Source organism: Podarcis vaucheri (assembly GCF_965113315.1).
Source record: "Podarcis vaucheri genome assembly, chromosome: 7".
Lineage (NCBI taxonomy): Eukaryota > Metazoa > Chordata > Lepidosauria > Squamata > Lacertidae > Podarcis > Podarcis vaucheri.
The window spans coordinates 81,806,727-81,828,285 of record NC_138765.1 but is presented as its reverse complement, the minus strand read 5'-3'; the positions used below and the strand labels follow the sequence as shown (position 1 = coordinate 81,828,285).

At 41.0% G+C, this 21,559-nt stretch overlaps 1 protein-coding gene across 2 annotated transcripts in view; it reads left to right on the top strand.

Annotated features, from left to right (window-relative positions):
- IFFO2 (intermediate filament family orphan 2) overlaps positions 1-21,559 on the top strand; it is a 39,728-nt gene that overhangs the window by 3,698 nt on the left and 14,471 nt on the right. For both annotated transcript variants that reach the window (XM_082230161.1, XM_082230160.1), the window contains exon 2: positions 21,257-21,317. In XM_082230161.1, coding sequence (XP_082086287.1) covers positions 21,257-21,317 — 61 coding nt within the window. The remainder of the gene's footprint in view (positions 1-21,256; positions 21,318-21,559) is intronic.

Sequence of the window (21,559 nt, the reverse complement as noted above, 5' to 3'; positions counted from 1 at the left end):
CAGTCACAAAGATTGCCAGAAGTTCACTTAGTCTATTTCTGTCTTAAGACTGAGCCACCAGATGCTTCTGGATAACTTCAACCCATTGTCTATCCCAGTACCTGATATTCAGAAGAATGTTTGCAGAGTAGGAATTGGATATTCAAATTAATAAATAAGGAGGATTTCTGGGGAGAGAGATGAGGGAATCTGCAATTGGGAAAGAGGATAAGGGGGAGGGGAAGATATGCCACTATCAGGCAATTACAAAATTTGGGATGGGGGCAGGAGTAAGAGAGAGCAGGATATAAGTAATAAATAGTACATCAGTTCTTACTCTCCAGAGCTCAAAGAGTTAGGCAAAGATTCACTGTTTACCATAGATAACAGTGAAGGGGGGAATCCTGGTCCTTCTGGCAGAAAGTCATATTTATAATGCAGTGCTTAAAGACTTATCCTTGTCAGGGCTTTGTGTTTCTTAGCTTATCTTGGTAGAGTTGAGGGGTATGGGGAGAGTTGATAATGGGCTGGAGGGGAGGGGGTTTGATGCGACATAGAATGAGGGCCTCTGAGATGACAGATGGCAGCCGGGATTTTGGTATGTAAATCTCAACTCCTTCCCAACCCAGTAGGGAAGTGGGGGCAGCACATCAGGTGGGGGAAGGGGATCTAAAGGGGGAGATGATGTACATGGGTGGGAACAGCACTTCCCATTCTACCCACGCATTCCAATAGAGCAGAAAGTGAGTTCTTGGGGGAACTGGAGAGGGAGGGTGTGAGTTTTGAATAAAGTGAGATAAAAAAGGAAGTGGTTGTTGGAATACAATTTTTACTTTCTTTTAGACAATAGACAGTGGTGACAGATGGGCCCTGGGGTAGACTTCATGATGATAAGTGGTGGGATGAGGTGCTGTATTTCACATGAATAAGGCAAAACAGTTGGTTGATTAGTTCAGTGGGCTCCCTAGTTGTGGAAGAAATAAACAGTGGTTTGTGTCTTACACTTTCCTCCGTCAGTATAAAGTCTGAGACCGATGGAGGATGAAGAGGAGTGAAAGGGATTGTGAGGTGGCTTCATGGGGAGCATATGGTGGTACTGTGCAGAGCAGGATACTGTATTCAAATTTAAATACTGTGATACTGCATGTTCCAGTGCAGAGTGGGAGTTGAGTTTATGACCCTTGACAGAGGAGTAATTTTCATTAGGTGGGTACTTTGCATGATGTGTCAATTAGTGCATTGGAAAAGGCCTATGTTCGGTACAAGATGGCAGCATGAATGGTCAGGGACTCTCTCTGTGCAGGGGGTGGAGAGAGAGAGAGAGAGAACTGCAGCAGATGAAATGGGTATTTTAGGTTATGGGATAGAGGGAAAAAGTGATGCCTTGCCTGTTGAGCTGAGTGGCTGCAATGTCACCTCAAAAAAAAATTGGATAATGAGTACCTGTGTCCTCATGTCAAAGAAAGAGGGCTTAAAATTATTTGTAAGATGACATACCATAGAATTGGGGTTTGGGTTGTAGAAAAGGAAACATATACAAAAGACTCTGCCTAATCTACTCAAGGGAAAAGATGAAATCGAGCAAATCGAGCATTTCTTGAACTCTGGTAGTCAGGGTTGTGGGTGGGTTCCTGCCCGATTAAGAAGATACCTCTGGCAAGGACATTATAGAGACATCTGTTTTTTTTTTGCTCTGTGTTTACAATTTGGTAGCAAAAGCTGGTTGGGGATTTCTCCTTGATGAGCCTGCTTTTTGGCTCCTGTGAATGAGCTCAGTGGTGCAGTATTTAGACTGAGAACACTGCAGAGGAAGGGATTGCATCCAAACAAAGCTGTTTGAATATAATGCTTGCCTTAAAAAAAAAGAAAAAAGCACCTGTGCAGCCTCATTTCCTATAAACTCAAAGTAGATTTGAGCATATTGAGTTGCCTCTTTAGTATGCTGTCTTTCTCCCCTGTTATATGGTATGTGTGTTGTGTAGGTGTAAATAGGAATGTAGGAAGATGGCTATATGAATAGGTAACTGCCTTGAGAAAGCTGCAGGAAGCAACCTTCCTTAAGCTAGACCTTCTGTTTCCTTTATAAACTGGGTGTAAGCGTTCTCTTTTTAATTGGTAGGCACCCACTCTTTTTTAGGGCCCGGCTATTCTGCCGGTCCATGTCGTCATACTTCATGTTGGACTGGAACATGTGATTTTCCTCATAATACTTGCTTTTGAAATATTCTGTAGATATAGTGTAATCATGACTTTAAAAATTGAGAAGGAAATGTTATAGTCAGTCTTGGCTGCCACTTCCACACTGTATTGTTTCTAGGTACAGTCAGCAGACAGGCTTCCTCTTGGTCCCTGTTCTGTATATTTCATATGAAATTTACTCTATAATGTGGAGTAATGGTGGCATACATTACCTTTAAAAGTTGGCTGGAACTCTTAACTCTATCAAATACTTTTGAGATACATTAATGCTGAGTTTAGAGAAGAATGAATATTTGAAGATGTTGACCTTTGGGTTTGTAAACAGCAATAAAAAGATTTTTGTCATTATTAAGGCTTTTATTTATAGATGATAACAAAATAATTAAAAAGAACATAATAATCTTTTCTGTTTTTCGTTATTTTAAGGGCTCAGTCTCCAGCACTATTTTTTAAAATAACGCTCATAGTTTTTGCTACTTTTAAAGAAACTGTGTCCTTGCTCTTTATGCTCTGACTTTATTTTGAAGTTGCTTACCCAAGTCCTGTTTGGGTATTTAAACTCTTTACTGTTATTATGCGAAGCAGATGGCATTGTAAATCTATGTTATTTATTCATGGTTTTGGTAGCTTACTGTGGATGTTCTAAAAGGTATTGCAACACATAAGTGATCCTGATGGTGCTGTTGTGGGTAAGAGCCCATGGAAATGTCATAAGGCGGTACAGCATATATTGACTGTCTTTTTACAGCAGAACAAATAATCTAACATAGGACTGTTTCTGAAGCTGGTCCTACTCTGAGCAAACCCATTGAAGTTGATAGAAATGTCCTACTAAGCTCCATTAGTTTCAGTGGATCTTCTCTGAGTAGAACTTGCTGGATACAACCCAAAAAGTGAAAAGTCCTGAATTTCCTCTGTCGTCAATTGGAGGATTCAACTGTAGATACAATTGCTGGCGCTCCCCTCCCCCTGGTGTGTAATTCTATAAGCTGTATATGGTCCCTCTTTTAAGTAGCAAATTCACAGAGGTTTGTTACCGATCACTTCTCTTAAAACATTTCAATTACATTTTTATTGTGTTCTTTCTCCATGGCACTAAGGGCAGTGTGCGCGCCCTCTTTTGTTCACAGCAACCCTGTGGACTAGACTAGGCTAAGAGATGGTGAGTTTCATGCCTGAGTGGAGGCTGAATATGGGTCAACACTAATATTATTATTATTATTTGTAGTAGTAGTAGTAGTAGGACCACCCTGCCCGACTGACTGGGTTGCCCTAGGCTACTCCATACTGCCTCTCAGTGGTGGGTAAGAATGATCATCAGACACTGAATTTTTAAAAATGTGCTAGAGAAATGATTCCTTCTCTTCCTTCCCTTCTTCAGTGTGTATGCGGGTGTCCACAGGATACACAGTTTTTGTGGACTCACTTTGCATTGCTGGCTGCTTGTGTGTGTTTGGGCATAAGGAAACATGGCTGGCATGGTATTAGGGGATAGGAGAGCAATAAACGCATTGTAACTCAAGGCCCAGAACAAATACATGGATATTACAATAATTTATTTCTGTGGGAAGTCTGACATCCCACTCTAATCTAAGACTTCAGTTGTTTTAAGTGAAAAACCACTGAAATCTCAAAGAGAATGTATGAGTTCAGTTTCATAGTTGTTGGTTTTTTAAGCAGAAGTTGACAAATGAGAATACAAGTTATTATTGTAACTTGTATCCTCCCATTTTCTTGTTCCTGCAAAATAGTATCCTCCACAAATAAATCCATGAGGTGGCACACTGATACATGAAAGTTGTAAGTGAGGCTATGGTGGATTAAGAATCTATGTGACTGCAGTTCTCAACTGAAAAAGGAGAAATAAAGACATTACAGTCTTTGCAAGTGGTTTGAAAGAAAACTGGCATCCCAATCCATACACATGTGCAACTGATCCAGGGAACCAGTCCTGTAATCACACTTGGTTGTCAGCTGGTGTATGCATGTTTACTCATAAGTAAGCCAGTTGAAACTTGCTTAGGATTGCAGCTCTTGGTCCACATTAGGTTTTTTGCTGTGGTATCTACTAACTTGTAGAAGAACCATTAGCTGATCTGTTTTTCATGGGCTTCATATCATAAAGATTGTACTGACTGTATGGTGTTAGGAATACCATGTGCTTTGAACAAAAGGCAAATAAGACATTTCTTGGACCACGTTAAGCTTAAACTTTCATGTTTTTGGTTCAGAGTAATGCTCTGTGAGGTCTAATAGTAAAAATAAAAAACCTACACTCCCCCCATATTACTATCATCTCATGACTTGTTTTCTTTCTTTTTGATGCTTATGACAACCATACTTGCTCTAAAATCTGATATTTATTTTTTGCATTACAGAAGTCAGTCTTCGCTCAGACTTCTTGTTTCTATCGTGGCATTTGGTCTGAAATGTTTAAGGTGTGTCTGTTTAAAGATGCTTAGATTTTTATCTCTGGTGGTGCAGTATATGTTGATAAATATTGCAATAAGATCTTGGTGTGTGGTTTGAATTAATAACTCTGTGTGGCCAGCTAAAGACTGCCTAGTTAGTGAAAATCCCTCATAGAGTCTTCAGTATTCTCATTTCTGAAGAGGTCTTTTCTTTGCAGAAAGCCTATTGATCAGTCTGTCTGGAACTTTAGTTCCAGCACTTGAATGGATTTGTATATTATGGTTCCAAAATTGTCTTTAATTGGTCCAGACATTGAGTGTTTATCAGGCAGTTGGGTCCTCTTGTGACTGTGGAGAGAAAACTAACTTGTTAATATTGGTTGAGCTGGAAATAATTGCTTTTCCTCAGGTTGCACTTTGATTTGGCAGATTAATAAAGTCCAGTTGAGGATAGGGATTATTCCAAATTTTCTGCAGCTGGGGAGGGGAAGGGTTATCATTGCCAAAGGGAAAGCGTGACAAAACTAACAAACTTTTGTTTTCCAAATCTAAGGAACTTAAGCACATTTTTATTAAAAGCAATCTGTGAGGAATGTCTAAATCAACTTTTAAGTTAAAATATCACTGTAACAAGATGCAAATGTTATACTAGCAAAGGCCAATCAAAAACAAATGATTTTTGATATGGGAAGGAATTCCAGTGAAATTATAATTCTCTTCTGACAATGTTCCTTGTGCTACCTTGCTATGGCTTCATTGCATTTCTGATGTTTTTTGGTGTGGGTTTTTCTTAATGAGAAAATGTCTAATCAGTATAGTTTCCAAGAGTTCTTTTTTGTTTTCTTTTTCATTAGGAGTTTGTACTAATGAATAGCTTTGATGCAGAAAGTTGGTATTGCCAACTGATTGGTGTCAGTTTTTAAATGCAGGGCAGAGCCAATTCTAAAGTTTTAAGTGCAAGTTTCCTAACAGTAGAGCTATAAATACCACAATCTTGGATGCATTTTGTTTTTTTCACTGGGAATCTCCGCACATGTGTGTGCCAGCCATTTTGCTGGTATACACACAATTCTATCTTTGAATTATTAAGGTGATATCCAGTGCAAGTAATCAAAGTAGACCCATTGAAATCAATGGACTTAATTTCAGTGGGAATATTGTTGGTTGTTACCCATAGCATTTTTATGTTTAAGATTCATCCTGATTTAGAGATGGGAAGGGGGAGCAAATGCAGTGAATACGGGCCTTTAAAATGAGGTAGCTCACTCTTCTCATTTGGTTGTGGTATTTCCATCACAGTCAATGCTAGGTGAGCTGCTGCCTTGCGAGCCATAGGCTACGGCTTAAATACTGATGCTGAATCAATAGAATTGAGAATAAATGGGCAATAAATCTCATGCGGTAAAACTGCTTCTGATAATTCTTTGGCTGTTTTCACTGAGTCAGTCTAATTTCTCCTTATCTAACATTCTTCTGCTTATCTCTGCTAGGGTTGTAATCAGAAGTCATAAACGTATTGCTGTTAATTATGTGAAAGTGTGTTGAGGTGATCACCAAGGCCAGCTTTCCTCAGCCTGTTGCTCTCCTGGTGTTTTGAACTACAGCTCACATCAGTTCCAACCAGCATGGCCAGTGGTTAGAGTTGATGGGGGTTGTAGTTCAAAACATCTGGAGGGAATTAGTTTGGAGAAGGCTAAGCAAGACTCTCTAAGGGTTATGAAAAGAATTGTGCCACTTAACCATGTAGATAAGATTTGGGGTTGTATCCAGAATTCACCATACTCTGAATAGATTCACGGAAAATAATGGACATTCCCACTGATTTCAGTGAGTCTTCTCTGACTTTGTTGTTGGCCTCCATCCGCTTTGGGAAACAATGCAGTGGAATCGGAACTGTTGGAGCAGGCTTCCTCAACCTCGGCCTTCCAGATGTTTTTGGCCTACAACTCCCATGATCCCTAGCTAGCAGGACCAGTGGTCAGGGATGATGGGAATTGTAGTCTCAAAAACATCTGAAAGGCTGAGGTTGAGGAAGCCTGTGTTGGAGGGTCGCAGTGCCTACTGTGACTGTAGAAACTGATGCGGGAGAGATATGTTTTGTTTTGTTGCAGATTAGGGCATCTGGTTGTGCTGCTGCAGAATTTAGCTAAATAAAAAACTTGGTTTTTCTCCCCCATACAAAATCCTCATAATACATACTAGTTAGTAGTTTAAGCTTTCATGGAGTCTTTACATTTCTGAAGTGTCTGGTATATCTTGCCATTTGAGTGTTTTGACTACTAATCTTCAAGGAAGTTCTACTTTATATTTCCTTTTCTTTTAAGTAGTTCTGCAGCACCAGCCTCTTAAATCCAACTCAAATAGTATCTGAAGACATGAGCAGGGACGACTTGGGTGAAAATAGAAACCTAGACACAAGATATTTCTAGCTCTTCATTATGTGTAATCATAGGCTTAAATGGCTGTAGAAAGCAGTCCAAGTGCTGGACTGTCTGTAGCTAAAGTAAGAATGAGGCTGATGTAAAGCTCAGCAGCTGCTTTTTTAAAAAACTGCAGTTCAGGCTTTGTGGGGACACTGCCAGGATTTTGCCTTTTGACTCCTGTGCAGCTTTTATTTTTCCCCAGGGCTGTTGACTAATCTTAGGGCTGTGCTTTTAAAAGTTGAGAATGTGAAGATTTGTAATTTGGATTGTGTTTAATATATGGCAAAGCTACAGATCTGTGAAAAGGAATGAAGATGGCTGTTGCCATTGCTTAAAATCTGAATGCAAGACATTTTGAAAAATGATCAATATTTTTGTATTTTTCCATAGGATCTAGTGTAGAGTGCTCCATCAAACATTTTTCTAGTGTGGGTAGCTGCCCAGCCAGTAAATAAAATGAGGAATATTTTAATGCTCTTGAAAGGTTTGACTCATTGGCCACACAACCAGTAGAGCTCAGTGTTAAACAAAACTCCAGCTATAACAGGTTTCAGATTTCTTTTGTCTTTAGTTGCCTTACTAAAGTCCTACTGAGTGCTGTTTCCACTAGCCTAGTTTCCATTGCTGTTTTTTAACCTCTCTTTCAGTGTTTAATATTTGAAATGTGTGTGCAGGTAGATCTGCAGCATAGTAATGTACCAATTATTTCTTAGGTTCTGTTAATGGCAGATGGATGCTGGCTTCTAGAGGCTTTTATCCCCTGTCAGAAGATCTACGAGCTGTGCCACCAAACTGGAAGAAATTATATAGAAGTGTTTCTTTATTATGATTCATATTTTTATTTCCTTGATCCTCATTGAGCACAAAATTATTTAGATATCAAAGGCTGCAATCTTATACAGGATTACCTGGAAGTAAGTCCTATTCAACACAGTAGGATTTGCTTCTGAGTAAGCAAATGTGTGATTGCACTGTAAATATTAATTGAGGTGTGGGGGTGTAAATATATATCGTTTCTTCTGTCTAAACGGGATGGTGATCCAGAAGACGGATATGTGCATGCTCTGGAGAGAATAGCACATACAACCAGTCAATGCTATGGAGTTCAGGTTTTGCTGTGCAGGTTCCAAGGACCGAGTGACCAGTCACTCAAACCTTACAGCAGCTTCTCCAGTATTGGAACTGCTGAAATGAAATAAAGATGTGAAGTTCCAATTCCACATGTTTTGATGGGTGAGTGGGTAGATTTTTCAGTCTCTTGCAGCCTTGTGGCACCTTAAGCACATTTCTTTGGATCCTGACCACAAAATGCTCAGCAAAATCCAGTAACTGGCAAGCTTTATCTCCATAGGTGTCACTTGACTGTTGTTCTTCATTTTAAAGTATGTGAGAAGACTTCCATTTTAATCTCAGAGGAGAAGAATAATTCTATGCCATGGATGTAGAGTTGTTTCATCTACAGCCTATTACATCAGCCCCGTCCCTAAATCTCCTTTGCAAACAAGAACGTTAGAGCAGCAGAGAGAATGGTATTCTGTCTGTATTAATGATGTGCTTTGCTTGTTAATAACACAGATCTGCACTCTGGTTGCGTTATTGTGTGAAACTGAATCATAGATGGTGCATTTTAAGTATGGGCATGTCTGGCAAAGGGTAATCTGCACTCATGTGGCAAATATTCATTCACTGGCTGCTGTAATCCTGCCAGGATTCACATAGTCTGCTTTATCCAGCCATAATTACTTGGAATACAATATTAACCCACACTAGTGATAGAAATGTAATCTTATCTTGAATGTTTCTTAGTATTTTTTCCTTTGAAAAGTCGCTCAGAATCAGCTACCACAGTTCAGGAGCAAAGCACAGAGATATAATGTTGATATAATATTCCTCTTGCCTCCATATTGGAAGTCTATGGTTCGTTGGAAATGAACATCGATGTATGGGGCTGTGCTATAAGTTTATTTAATGTCTAACACTGTGTGAACGAAATAATGATTTCTATGTGTTCAATAATTGTCATGAGGGGCAGAAAAATTAGTAGCTACTAGGAACTGCACACTTAGATGAATTTAGATGTAGGCTTAGAGGGAGACATTGGAGTGGGTATATTGTTATATAGATGCTGCAAATGATAGGCTGGGATAACTGTTGTGCACTACAAATGCTCTTTTTATAATATTTTGTGAAGGGTTTTGTTTACCTGCAGCATGTGGGGCTGGTTAGAATTTTTCTAAAAAATGAAAATAAAAACCTTTATCAGTGTAGAAATAAATTTGTGGAATTGGCTGTTTGAAAATCTGAATTGCCATTTGCTACTGCAGTTTTCTCACGCACATTGCTGGTTTCAGGTGTTTCAACTGGCTTTATTTCCAGTGTGCTTTCCGTCTGCTCTCAACTTCGTATTGCATAGATGCTTTAGGAGGCTGGATAGATTTATAACTTCTCTTGATTGCTTTACTTCCTGTTGACTTTGCCTTGCATGTGATTTAAAGAGGATGCAAACGCATGACCCAGTCTAGTACTCTAGTAATTGCGCATTGCTCTATTGAGGAGTGAATGATGAAGTTATAGCATCTGCCAGTGTGTTCCATGCAACCAGTTCTTTTTATTAAAGTGAACATGGGGCTGTAATACTTCCAATGCTATAACTCTTGCCACTCCATGCACTTGCAGAGATTACTAAATAGCTACTGCACTGGCTGACATAAAGCCACCAACAGTGGAACTGGTACAGAGAATAAGGCTGTAATACTGCACCTACTTACCTGAGAGTTAGCTCCACTGAACAAACATATATAGGATTCTGCTATATGTATGGGAGAGGAGGAATCTTAGCATTAGTGTGGGTCCCATTTCAACTGCCTCCCCATTGGTGGTTCATATGTTCAAATCCTTCTAATCCTTGTCCAATATATTGGGGCAGGAATATGAAAGAACTGCTTTCTTATTATACAGATTCAAGAGAATACACTGCCCTGGAGATCTAAGTTAGGACAAATCTATCAATAATAACTTGAAGAGAGTGCTCAAGACCATGCACATCCAGTCATCCTGCTTGGAGGGAAATCCAGTGTAGGAAAGTTTATTTGAGTAGATAAAGGTTTTTGAGCCTGTGCCACTTAGGGAGGTGAACTCCCAGCATCCTGGAAACCAGATTGCAACCATCTTCTCCCACAAAAGCTTATGGCATTGGTACCCTGGCACTTCTGTGATGTACCAAAATAAATTCATTCAGTAAGTATGTCATTGCTGTTTGTAAAGCTTCTGATCAAATTGTGATACACCTGAAATTCTTCTTTGAGGAAACTATATTTCATTAAACATGGCTGTGTCAATTAGAATGATACTCTAGTCCTGATTCTTATCTGAAATGTTGCTTGCAAAATTATGTGGTGGAGAATAACAGTACATTTACTTGAAATACAACAGCCTTATGGTTATCTTATTGCAGTGTATCAATATCAGATTGGTTGCTAGAATGAAGAATGAAAGAAACACCAGTAATAGTTGTGCAGCTTCACTCTCTAAAACACCACCAAGTATAAAGGCCTAAATCTGAAGTTCTTAAAATGTACAATATTCAACTTGAGTAGTATTCTGCTTGTGGCTGTTCAAAAACCAAAATGCACCAGTGTTAATGTTTAGGTGCTTGTAAGCTCCTTGTATTGCTAGCCACTTTTATTTAAAGGAAGTAGACTTTTTTTCTGAACTGAAAATTAGCAGTTTTAGTGCAAATATATCCTGTAATCTTTTTTTAAAAAATCCTGTAATGTTTACAAGGGTAATGCAGTATACTTTGCTTTTTGTTCAAACAAATATCCAAGTTGCATTTGGTGAGTTGATCAAAAAGTTTTTAAATGTGCCTTCACCATGCATATACCTACATTGTTTCTTAGCCTTCATGATCATTTTGTGTGTGTGTGTGTGTGTAAAAATTTCATCATATTTCTTTCACCATAGTAAAATGTTGCTTAAAATTCAGTAGACATTTGAGTATTAATGTAATGCAGCTAGTCTGACAGGTAGTTTACAATGTGGCGATATAGATATTGCTTAGGCAAGAAAATGCTCTCCAAAATATGAGTTCTGTATTTAATTATCTTGCACCCTGGAGCTCTTTTCAGCAAGCTAATCCTCTGCTCTTCAGATTGCCAAAATAATTACCTCTTTCAAAAGTGAGCCAAAAGAATTCTGTTTTTACCTCCAGTTATAATAACTGCAGTTACTACAAAAAGCAAAGAATGACTTTCTCTTTTTTTTTACCACAGATGTTTCATAAGCCTTGCTGCTAATTGTTTTTCCAGTAGGACTTAGATCATATGAAAGCAGTTAACATTCAGTTTGCTAAGGGATATTTTTGGAATAAAAATTTACCACATAAATTAGTCTGCAGAAAGGAGAGCTTACTGCAACTTTTGAACTAGTTTTGGACAGATAGAGAATGGCATTCCTTTCGACGTATCCATGTAGGGTAGACTGACTCTGTAGAAGGAGGCTCTTGCAGAAGAGCTGGCACACTGGCTGACATGGGCATCACACTGTTCAGTGGGGAGGAATGTGATATATGCACAAGAATAGTCTTCTCTAGAAACTTGTTTACTCCCCTGTAAGCATATTTGAGTTGTAATTGAATCATTCTTGTGACTGGTGTCTTAAGCAGATGGACATTATTGTCTGGCACTGAGGAACTCTTAATATACAATAAGACGTTTCAATGTGTGATAGTTAAAACAAACAAGAATGAAATAAGAAATACAATGTATCTGTAACTCTAGCTGAAATCTGTGATATGATGAATTTCTTCTTAAATGTGAGCAGAGCAGTTTATGGCTTTTTACTATTATTCCCTATAATGATTCTAGGTAAACCCCTCATATTTTTACTGACTAGGAATAGCTGCTACAATACAGCAGCTATGTACTGCAGGATGTGGTTTTGAATAATTCCCCAAGCTGCTGTGGAGCTGGTTTCCCTGTTGTCTTTTATTTTCCTCTCTGAATTGGTTTCTTTCTGCTGAATCTGGAGATCAGTAATACAAAGGCCTTTGTGGCTTTCATCCCAGTTATAAACTGCTACAGTCTGCCCTTCAGAAAACGTCAGGAAGGTGATTCAGAAGCATTTGTTCAGTCTTGGCAACTTGAAAGAAAACGTATTGTAGAAAACTTGCTACATTCACTTTTCCTTTTTCAAGCTACTAACTTTCCTGTTGCTTCATCTAAGCCTACAAAACATGTGTCCTATTTACCAAGGCATGTTTCAGTGTAATTTTAAGGAGTTGCTCTTTTGAAGGGTTCCCCTATTTTTTAGGATGGCCTTAAAAATAAGATTGTTTCTGATCCATCCTTTGAGGTGGCTCTCTTTAGTACAGTTTTATGTCTGGAGAGTGCTATAAATAGTTCATGATGCCTAGAGAAATGTTCTGCAACCTTAGCTCCCCAGATGTTGCTAAACCACAGCTCCCACCATCCCTGACAGTTGACTAAATTGTCATGGGAATCTCCATATATCACCTAAATCATGGGTAGGCAAACTAAGGCTTGGGGGCCGGATCCGGCCCAATTGCCTTCTAAATCCGGCCCGCGGACAGTCCAGGAATCAGCGCATTTTTACATGAGTAGAATGTGGCCTTTTATTTAAAATGCATTTCTGGGTTATTTGTGGGGCCTGCCTGGTGTTCTTACATGAGTAGAATGTGTGCTATTATTTAAAATGTATCTCTGGGTTATTTGTGAGGCATAGGAATTCATTCATCCCCCCCCCCAAAAAAATATAGTCTGCCCCCCCACAAAGTCTGAGGGACAGTGGACCAGCCCCCTGCTGAAAAAGTTTGCTGACCCCTGACCTAAATTATATGGATGCCATGCCATCAGAGCTGTATGGCAGGGATGAGGACCCTGTCATACTCTAGATGACGGTGGACTCCCATCAACCCCAGCCAACATGGTCAGTGTTCAGTGATTATGGAATCTGTGGTCCAAAAATATTTAGAGTGTCACTAGTTCTCAATCCCTGCTATTCAGGTAAGGCTGAAAAATTGTGGCATTGATTAATATTCAGAATACTAATTTTAAAATTCTACAGTTTACAATGTGTGTTGCAAATAGCATGTGATCAGGCTGCTTGGTTAGAAGGACTCTGAGCTGTTGAGCACGTGGAACAGGCTAGGACAGAGATATCCCAGCTCTTATTTCAGTGAAGTTCCTTTGCTTTAAGCAAAGAAAATCTTTGCAATGGTAGCTGGAGCATAGCATGCATACAGATCTTACCACAATGTATTTATTTGCAAGTTCTGCACAAGAGCTGCTTGAGGAGGTGTTGCCCTGCTGAAATTAACAACAGAACTTTGAAGAATGCGGTCAAAACCACAACCCAACGCATTCCTCTCAGCTCTTCGTAAACTTAAGCATGGAGGAGTTTTGCTGTTACAAAGCTTGGAACAAATACAACTTTGCTCTTTGTTACAGTGCAGAGTGTTTATTGTGGCTCCAACAACAAGTTGTTGCTTCCCCCCCTTCAGGTGAATTTAATCACCATGCATAATTGTTCAGTGCTTACAAGGTACTAGCTCACCAGGCATTATCATTGTTCTGACATGTGCATACCAGACCTATGAAATCTCTTGCTAACATTTTCCACCCTCAGGAGAAATAGTATTACCATTTTGGGGCATAATTAATGAGAACAGGTACAGAAGCCAACTTGATGGGGCTGTTTGCTCAAGTCTCCTGCATATAGAAACTTGGTACCTGGTAGCATCATATTGAAAACTAAGAGAAGAGAGGGTGTAGTTCACAGGTAGATTAGTTAATTCTGTGCAGAATGTCTGAGGGTCTGTCATTGGCAGCATCATTCTCCAAGTAGAGCTGGGAAGGACAGGGAACGCTGGAGAGCAGCTGCCTGCCAGTGTTGACAGTATAGAATGTTGTTTTTGTTACAATTAGTATACTGAACTTCATCCATGGTTTGAGGAAATGAAGCTCTAAGTCACAACCCCTGAGCAGCTTCAGCCAGCTTTTAATGGAATTGGATATTCCCATTAAATTAAAACATTTTGCACAGAGCTGTTCAGTATCCATTCAATTTTGTGTTTCAGTAAGCATCTTACTAGAAATATAAACACGGAATTGCTAAAATGCATGCAGTTATTCTGGTTACTTACAGCTATTTGTCATCTTCTTGTTCCCTCCTCAGCATCGCCTACCAAGTGCTGACTATCATCAATGATTTGAAAAGCTCTTGTCTGTGGTATACTTGTCTCTGCTGTTAATGGTTTAAAGGAGCACCTAATGGCATACAGTATAGAGAAGCTAACTCAAAATGCTGCATCTTTATTAGTTGAATTCTGCACCAAGGCAAGCTGGTATAAACTTCAAAAATTACCTAGATGGAGGGTACTACTTTTCCACAATTTTGTTTTATCTTAGTTATAAGCGTCATTTTTGCATCGTATTAATTCGTGGAACTAGTACATCAAATGTTGCCTTTTGACATTTTTTTTATTAGCATTGACGTGGATGAGAGATGTAGCTCCCCTCGAATGATGATTTCCAATCAGACATCCTTGGCAGTTGCCACAGTGATGTAACCAGCAACTAAAAAACCATTAATGCCAGCCCTGGTGATTGGGAAATGACTCTTTAGATGGATATAGGGAGAAAGAGATTAGTATGCATGTTGCTACAGACCCACACATGAGTAATTTCAAAGTAAACTGATTGTGTTTGAGCATGAGGAACATAAAATCTCTTGCCAGTATTAGCAAACAGTACGGCACACCCTGCCAGTCAGGTGCACCTTGGGAAAACATGGCCATCAAGAGATCTGAAGCGATTTAAGACAAGCAGCGTTGCCATGGGGCAGCAAGTGGAAAAACGTGTCTCCAGCCCGTGACTGTGGGGCAAGGGGGTACCACCCAGGGTGCAATTACCTGGGCCTGGCACTCGCTGTTCTTTGTTCTTCATCCTTTTGTCTAATGCTGGCGGGGCTCATGACAGAATACCTTAGATGCTTCTCATCGAAGAGATGAGCAAACTAGGTGTAACCCTCATGCCCAGATGAAAAGCTGACATCTGTTATTACACTCTCTCATCCTTGGCTCTCACCAAATGAAGAATCCCTTTCAACACCTGAGTGTGCATGTATGTTCGATCATCCCTTGAAATTATCACTTGACATTGGAACTGTGGAATTCTGCCACTAGTATGTTAATTAAAGCATGCACCTGATAATCACAATTATTTCCATGGAAGCTTGAGAACCAACCTCTCTATTGGTTCATATTAGGAGCAAACATGGCCTGCCCTCCTTTCTTCACAATGTTCTTTAGCGCTCCATGTGCAGTTAAGAGGCATTTTAAAATTGTACCCAATAATTGTTTAATGGTTTGTCTCCCTGGGAGGGGTGATTTTCAGTCTGTGACTGTGACATAATCCTCATCCTATCAAGCTTGTTGGTTTGGTGTCTGTTTGGTTTGGCAGCAAAATGGGATCACTCTCTGGGAAGGTCATGGTTTCCCCACATACTGCCTAGGTATGCAGGATTTGGGGGGGGGGGAGAGGAGATTTTCTTTAACACCTCCCCCCTCATAGAATCAAAGAATTTTATTGTTGGAAGAGACCCCCAAGGGTCTTCCAGTCTAGCCCCCTGCGATGCAGGAATCACACATTGCTCACCTGCTCTTTGCATGAAGAAGATCTCAAGTTCAGTCCCCAGCAACATGTCCAATTGGGGCTGGGAAGATCCTCTAGCTGAAATCCTGGGCAGCCTCTGCTGCCAGTCAGTGTAGACAGTACTGGACTAGATGGACCAATGGTTTGACTTAGTACAAAGCAGCTTGTGATGGTCCTATATGAGACAACCTGGAGTTATTTGTTCTATTCTTTAAAAAACACACACACTAAAAACAACACTTTCCTTTAGTATAGAAATAAGTTCAGTGCAAATGTTCAGGCCAATGCAACTTCTTCCCCATCTGTACAGTTTGCATCACTAGCAACATTTGACTCTCCACCACTTATCAGTCAGGTACAGGTCTCACTCATCACTGTGGATCCACTTGGCATTGCCAATCCTGAGTGTGTTGCTCCTCTCCAGCTCTGCCACCACACTGCCCTTGAAGGTCAGTTCTGCCACCAGGAAAAAGAACTCGCCACACGTTCTCATCTGTGAGTGAGGAGACAGTCCAGTATTCAACCTCCATTTCTTTTGTCACCTTGAGGGTATCCCTCTTGATGAAGCTGTATTTCACTGCAGAGCTAAGATCCTTCCTGAGAATGACGTTGGAAGGGTTTTTCTCCTTCAGGGCATCAACCAGTGACTGCCTGGTATGGCCCAGGGAGGCCATGTCATTCAGGTCGAAGATGATGATTATAGGTTGAGCCCCGTGGTAGTAGGTGGAGACGATGCATTTGAAGCACTCCTGGCAATCTGTGTCCCACAGCTGCAGGCACCTCAAAATGCTCCATCTCTTAAGTCCACCCCAAAGGTGACTTTGTAGTTATTGTCAATAGTGTCTCTGCAGACTGATTGAACAAGCGGTTCTTCCCCACAGAGGTCGCCAACCACAATGATCTTGGAAACTAAACCCCACGGTCCCTGTCCACTGGGCCTAGCACATCCCAACCACTTTGGAATGGAAGGAGGTCAGCTCCCTTGGTGAAGCACCGTGGCAGTTCAGCAATGATGTGGTTTCTTCTGATGGGGGCAAGGATGTTCTTCATTGGGACATGAGGTTTGTCTGCAGAGCTCTCCAGTATTCCCACCTGGACTGATCTTTGTGCCTTCTGAATGCAAAGCAGCTGCTCTGTCAGAGCTACTCCCAAAATATCAAAGCTTGTTTTTCAAATCCTCCATCAGACAGGGAGGGAGCAGATATCCCAGCAGACCTCAACACCTCTCCTGGATGGGGGCAAGAGGAGGAGGGAAGGGTGCCTTTTTTCAGAGGGTAGAGGGCAATTGAAATTTCCTGGGGCTCAACAGGAAAGGAAGGCATGGACCCAGAATCATTGTAGGCATTGGTATCCCCCACTGTAATGCAAGAGTTAAACCAAATGGTTCAAACTAATGCAAAAGGAAGTGAGTATTTATGGAAACTCCCGATCAAGATAAACATTTACATAATGGCCACCTTTTAAAATTCCTTCTGTCACTGTTCATATTTCTTTAGAAGTCAGTTCAATTCATGAATAATATTTCTAAGGCTGAAGTACGTAGTTAAACTCTTGACTCTTCTCTATAGTCAACACTGCTTTCATCAGTTTGGTGTGGTTTGCCTTGCTGTGTAATACTGTAACTGTTTTTATGCTACCTCTAGAAAGTATTTCCCTCCTCCCAGCCTGTCAAAGAAGCATATGACATTGGAGGTAGTTTGAGGTCTGGGGCTGCAGTGATGGAATAAGTGAGGAATGCCCTATTGCCTATGGAAACAGAGGGCTGGATTCCTAGCTTCAGCTTGACTGGTCCATCATTTCCCAGTAACTATAACAATGAGCCATGTGAATGTTGAGAGTAGTCAAAACACACAGCTGCCCTTAGAGAGAGGAAGGAGCTTAGATCATGCTCGGCGTTTAAATGTTTTGGAATTGATACCTTATTTAAAAATAATCCCAGTAGCCTGTGACGTGGCTGCTAATGGCATTTTTGCAGTCTGTAAATTCTGGCTGGCAAAATTTGCTCCAGCGCTGAATGTCCTGCCTTGATTGCAGCTGGACATTGTGGGAACTGAGGTCTGAGCCAAGAAAATTTTGAACCTAGGAAGAGCAGCTGTCTGCAGCATAAGTGTGAGAACTGCTGTCCTTTGGGCTGCCTTCCCAGACACCTTGCAGTCTCACCGGCTGGAAGTGGGCCTACCAATAGAAGGACAGGCTCCTATGTTCTTTACTGCCAGAGGGATGTTAATGAAGCAGTCAGGCGTTTTCCTCTGCTTTGTTGGAAGGGGGAAGGTGACGTGTGTGATCAAGAATGGCTGCCTCAGCATCTCCTTAGGCTACTTCACAGCAGCCCCACTTATATGCTGGCCTCTCAGGTTGCTTCAGAGCTTTGAGCATATCTTAAGGACAGCTGAAACATGCTGCACCAGCATCTTAAAGCTCTCTTGGCAATGAATGAGGCCTTATAGGAATGGCTAAAGAACATAGCAGTCAGCTGCAAGCATTTCCTCCATCACTACCTCTATATTGCTTGTGATTGTTCTAGCAGCAACAGTGGTGGATTGTTTCAGAATCCTTTTTAACAATATTTGTTTGTGAATAGGATCTGTATGTCATGACTCTAGCCTTGCCTATTTTAACATATTAATCTGAAAGGAGCAAGGCTGGTGGGTTGCTTTAATTTGTGTTCTTGTGTCAGACTCAAGACTGCAGGAGTTGGTTTACACCAGGGAGACGAGACACTTTGGTTTTTAAATGTGTTCACACAGGGCTGGTATGAAATTAATCAGTGTCATGGGAGAAACAGTCAAAGCCAAGAACAAAAAGGGATTTTGGTTATGACTTCCATTGGGGAAACCTTATGTGCCATTAGTGAAATGTAGCGGCTAGCTCTTCTTCAGAGAGAGTCATTGGCAGATAAAAATTGCCTATCTGGCTCAGCTAGCCTTGCAACTGAAAGCAGGGGGTGGGCTTGGATTGTTCTTTATATGTGTACATTCACATAGCATGCATATGACTCCATCACTATATGCCAGGGGTGCAGAACCTTTTTCAGCCCATTCTCTCCTGGAAAACCTTTTGGGGGGCCACATGAGAGGGTTTGGCAAAGGCAACGTATTTCTTCACCCTTACATTTCCCTCTCTATCCTCCATTCAAGCAAGCCAGAGGCAGCATCAGAGTTTAAGGACATACTCCAGCCAGGCAAAAACATTCAAGGAGGGTACAAGGACAGTCTGGCAATGGGTGCAGCTTGGGAGGGTGTGGGGCCTTGGGACCAGACAGAGGCCTGGAGGGTTGCATCCAGCCCCTGGGCCTGAGGTTCCTCTGTGTCACCAGGAAAGCATGTTGTTAAGTCAGTTAAACTGGGATTGGGTTCTTCCACCGCATGAAGCAAATTAACTAGGTTTAAACAAAGATAATGAAACTTTTCACAGCTCCACTTGTGTGATTGTGGTTAGCAAACACCCTGCAGACTATGAGAGGACAGTGATTTGTCATAACTTTATGACACTTGTTTAGAATGACTCATGTACTGGGGAAGGACCCACCTAACATTTTGCTTTTGCTTTTTATTTATTTTTTTAAATACCAGTTTGTCTGTCTCTTGCTCTGCCTTGTAGTTCAAGAAGTTGAAATCAAGGAAGATAAGCCTTTGAGAGCAGCAACTGATACTATCAGTTTAAGTACTGGAGGTACAACATCCTACCTGGCACGTAAAATTGTAATGATCTCATCAATATTCCTTGTGTAAACGATTTGGAAAAATAACTCAACTATTTATTTCTAAATCTGTTGTCTAGAATGGCAACTTTTTTTTTTACCTCCAAGTATATTTCCTGCGTTCCGTGTGCTGCGCTGGCTCGCCAGATGCAGCTTTGTCACACTGGCCATGTGACCCGGAAGTGTCTCCGGACAGCGCTGGCCCCCGGCCTCTTGAGTGAGATGGGCGCACAAACCCCAGAGTCTGTCAAGACTGGCCCGTTCGGGCAGGGGTACCTTTACCTTTACTATATTTCCTGCAGGTCAGAAGATGTATGCAGATTTGGAAAAGCATCATTGCTTCTTGTATATAAATACCCTGGTAACCAGTAACTTGTGTGCAAGCAGGGTCACTAGAGTTGAAGTCTAAAAACACATGTGTTAAAAACAAACCCCAGCACCAATATTTTAAATGGCTGGTGTTGAAAAGCAAGGTTAGAAATATCTTTCTGCTCAAGTGTGCAGTTGCTTATTAGGGAGACTTCACCTCATGCCAGTAGATCTGCCCTGCAGACACAAAAGTAAAGATGGCCATTGTGGGTTGCACATAATGTTTGTGGTTCACAAGAGTTCCTCCTCCCGCTTCAGGAAAACGACACGTTCAGGTGCAGTTTGTCAAGGATTAGTGCGGAAAATGACAGCCTAACAGCTGCCTTTGTTGTCCCCTTCTGAAATGATCCCCTTGGCATGTGGCTGTGTTCTAAATGCAGCCCTTAAGGGTGTGTGTGTTACGACTTGTAAAATGTTGGTTCTGCACAGAAGCTGCTTTTGGAAAGAGTTCAGTGGGATGTGGTTGAATGGTAAACACAAACATCACCAGATTGTTTTGGAAATAGGAATGCTGGCAAATCATTGTATGAATCTGTCAGCAAATGACACAGGAACAGTTCTCAAACTTTTGTAGTTTTGATGAAGTGTTGTGGGTAGATCTTGTGTTTTCTGTTCTTTTACCAATGTAACCTTGTTAATGTTAGCCAATTGGATAAGTAAACAAGTGTAATTTCATACTGTGCTTTTAATTAGACTGTTGGGAGTATTTTAATCATCCTTGCGTTGATGCTTTTTTCCAGACGTCTAATGGCAGTCGTCAATCATAGTTTCGTAACCAAGCTTTCAAGTTCTCCAGCACTTCTGCTGAGGGATTTGTGGAGCGAAAGGTCTCTGCAAACGTGACCTGATGCATTCCTGAGGCTTACTTAAGGGAAGCTTTCTGCAGAATGTTTTATCTGATGGAGTCAGCAGTAACTCCTAGTGCCTTGGGCTGCCACTGTGCTTGAAGGAGGAGGCAGGCTTTGGCTTCACCTATGAAGTTGTAGTTGTTAAAAGAGTGTCCTTTATTATGAGATATGATCATTTGGAGGTTAACATGTTTTTACTGAACCAAAGTATTCCTGGCAAGTTTTTCCAATAAGTGAGGTTTAGTACTGTATTATAATTCTGGGGTAGGGCATGCATTCGCCCTAACCTAGGCCAGCCTTCTCCAACTTTGTGCCCTCCAGATGGTTGGATCACAGCTTCCATCAGTCCCAGCATCTTATGGCCATGCTGACTAGGGCTTATGGAAGGGTTTATGGAAGTTGTGGACCAAAACATCTAAAGGGCCTCAAGTTGGAGAAGGCTGGCTTTAGGCAGTATGTAACAATCTGTGACCAGCAAGGAAAACTGGATCCCGTACAGGACTATCCAAGGCCAGGACAACTGCTTGTCAGATCTTTCAGTTTGAAATTGGGTTCAGAGCTCGTAAGGCTCTCTCCAACTTGGGCTGTGCTGTTTAAGAGTGCCATTGTCACATACTTCTCTCTTATCTCTAATTCACAACTCTTCTTTTTTCAGATGGGAGGAGGAACTGGCAAAGCGAATGAATCTGGAATCAATGGTAGAGACTCTCCAAGAGGTAGGTTTCGGAGAGCACCTAAATGTATGTTTCTTCAAAGGTCGATAGGGGCCAATTCTTATTTTTATTGGTGCCCAGCTGGCTTCATGAGCTGCCTGTGGCCTGGGGTTAGGGACTGCCTGGGATTAATGACCAGGTGTGCGTATCACTTCATTTGTAAAAAATCAGACCCTAAATGGGGTACTAGTTCACAGCTGCTCTTCTGTAAATTGTACTACAGGATAATAAAGAACTCTGATTTT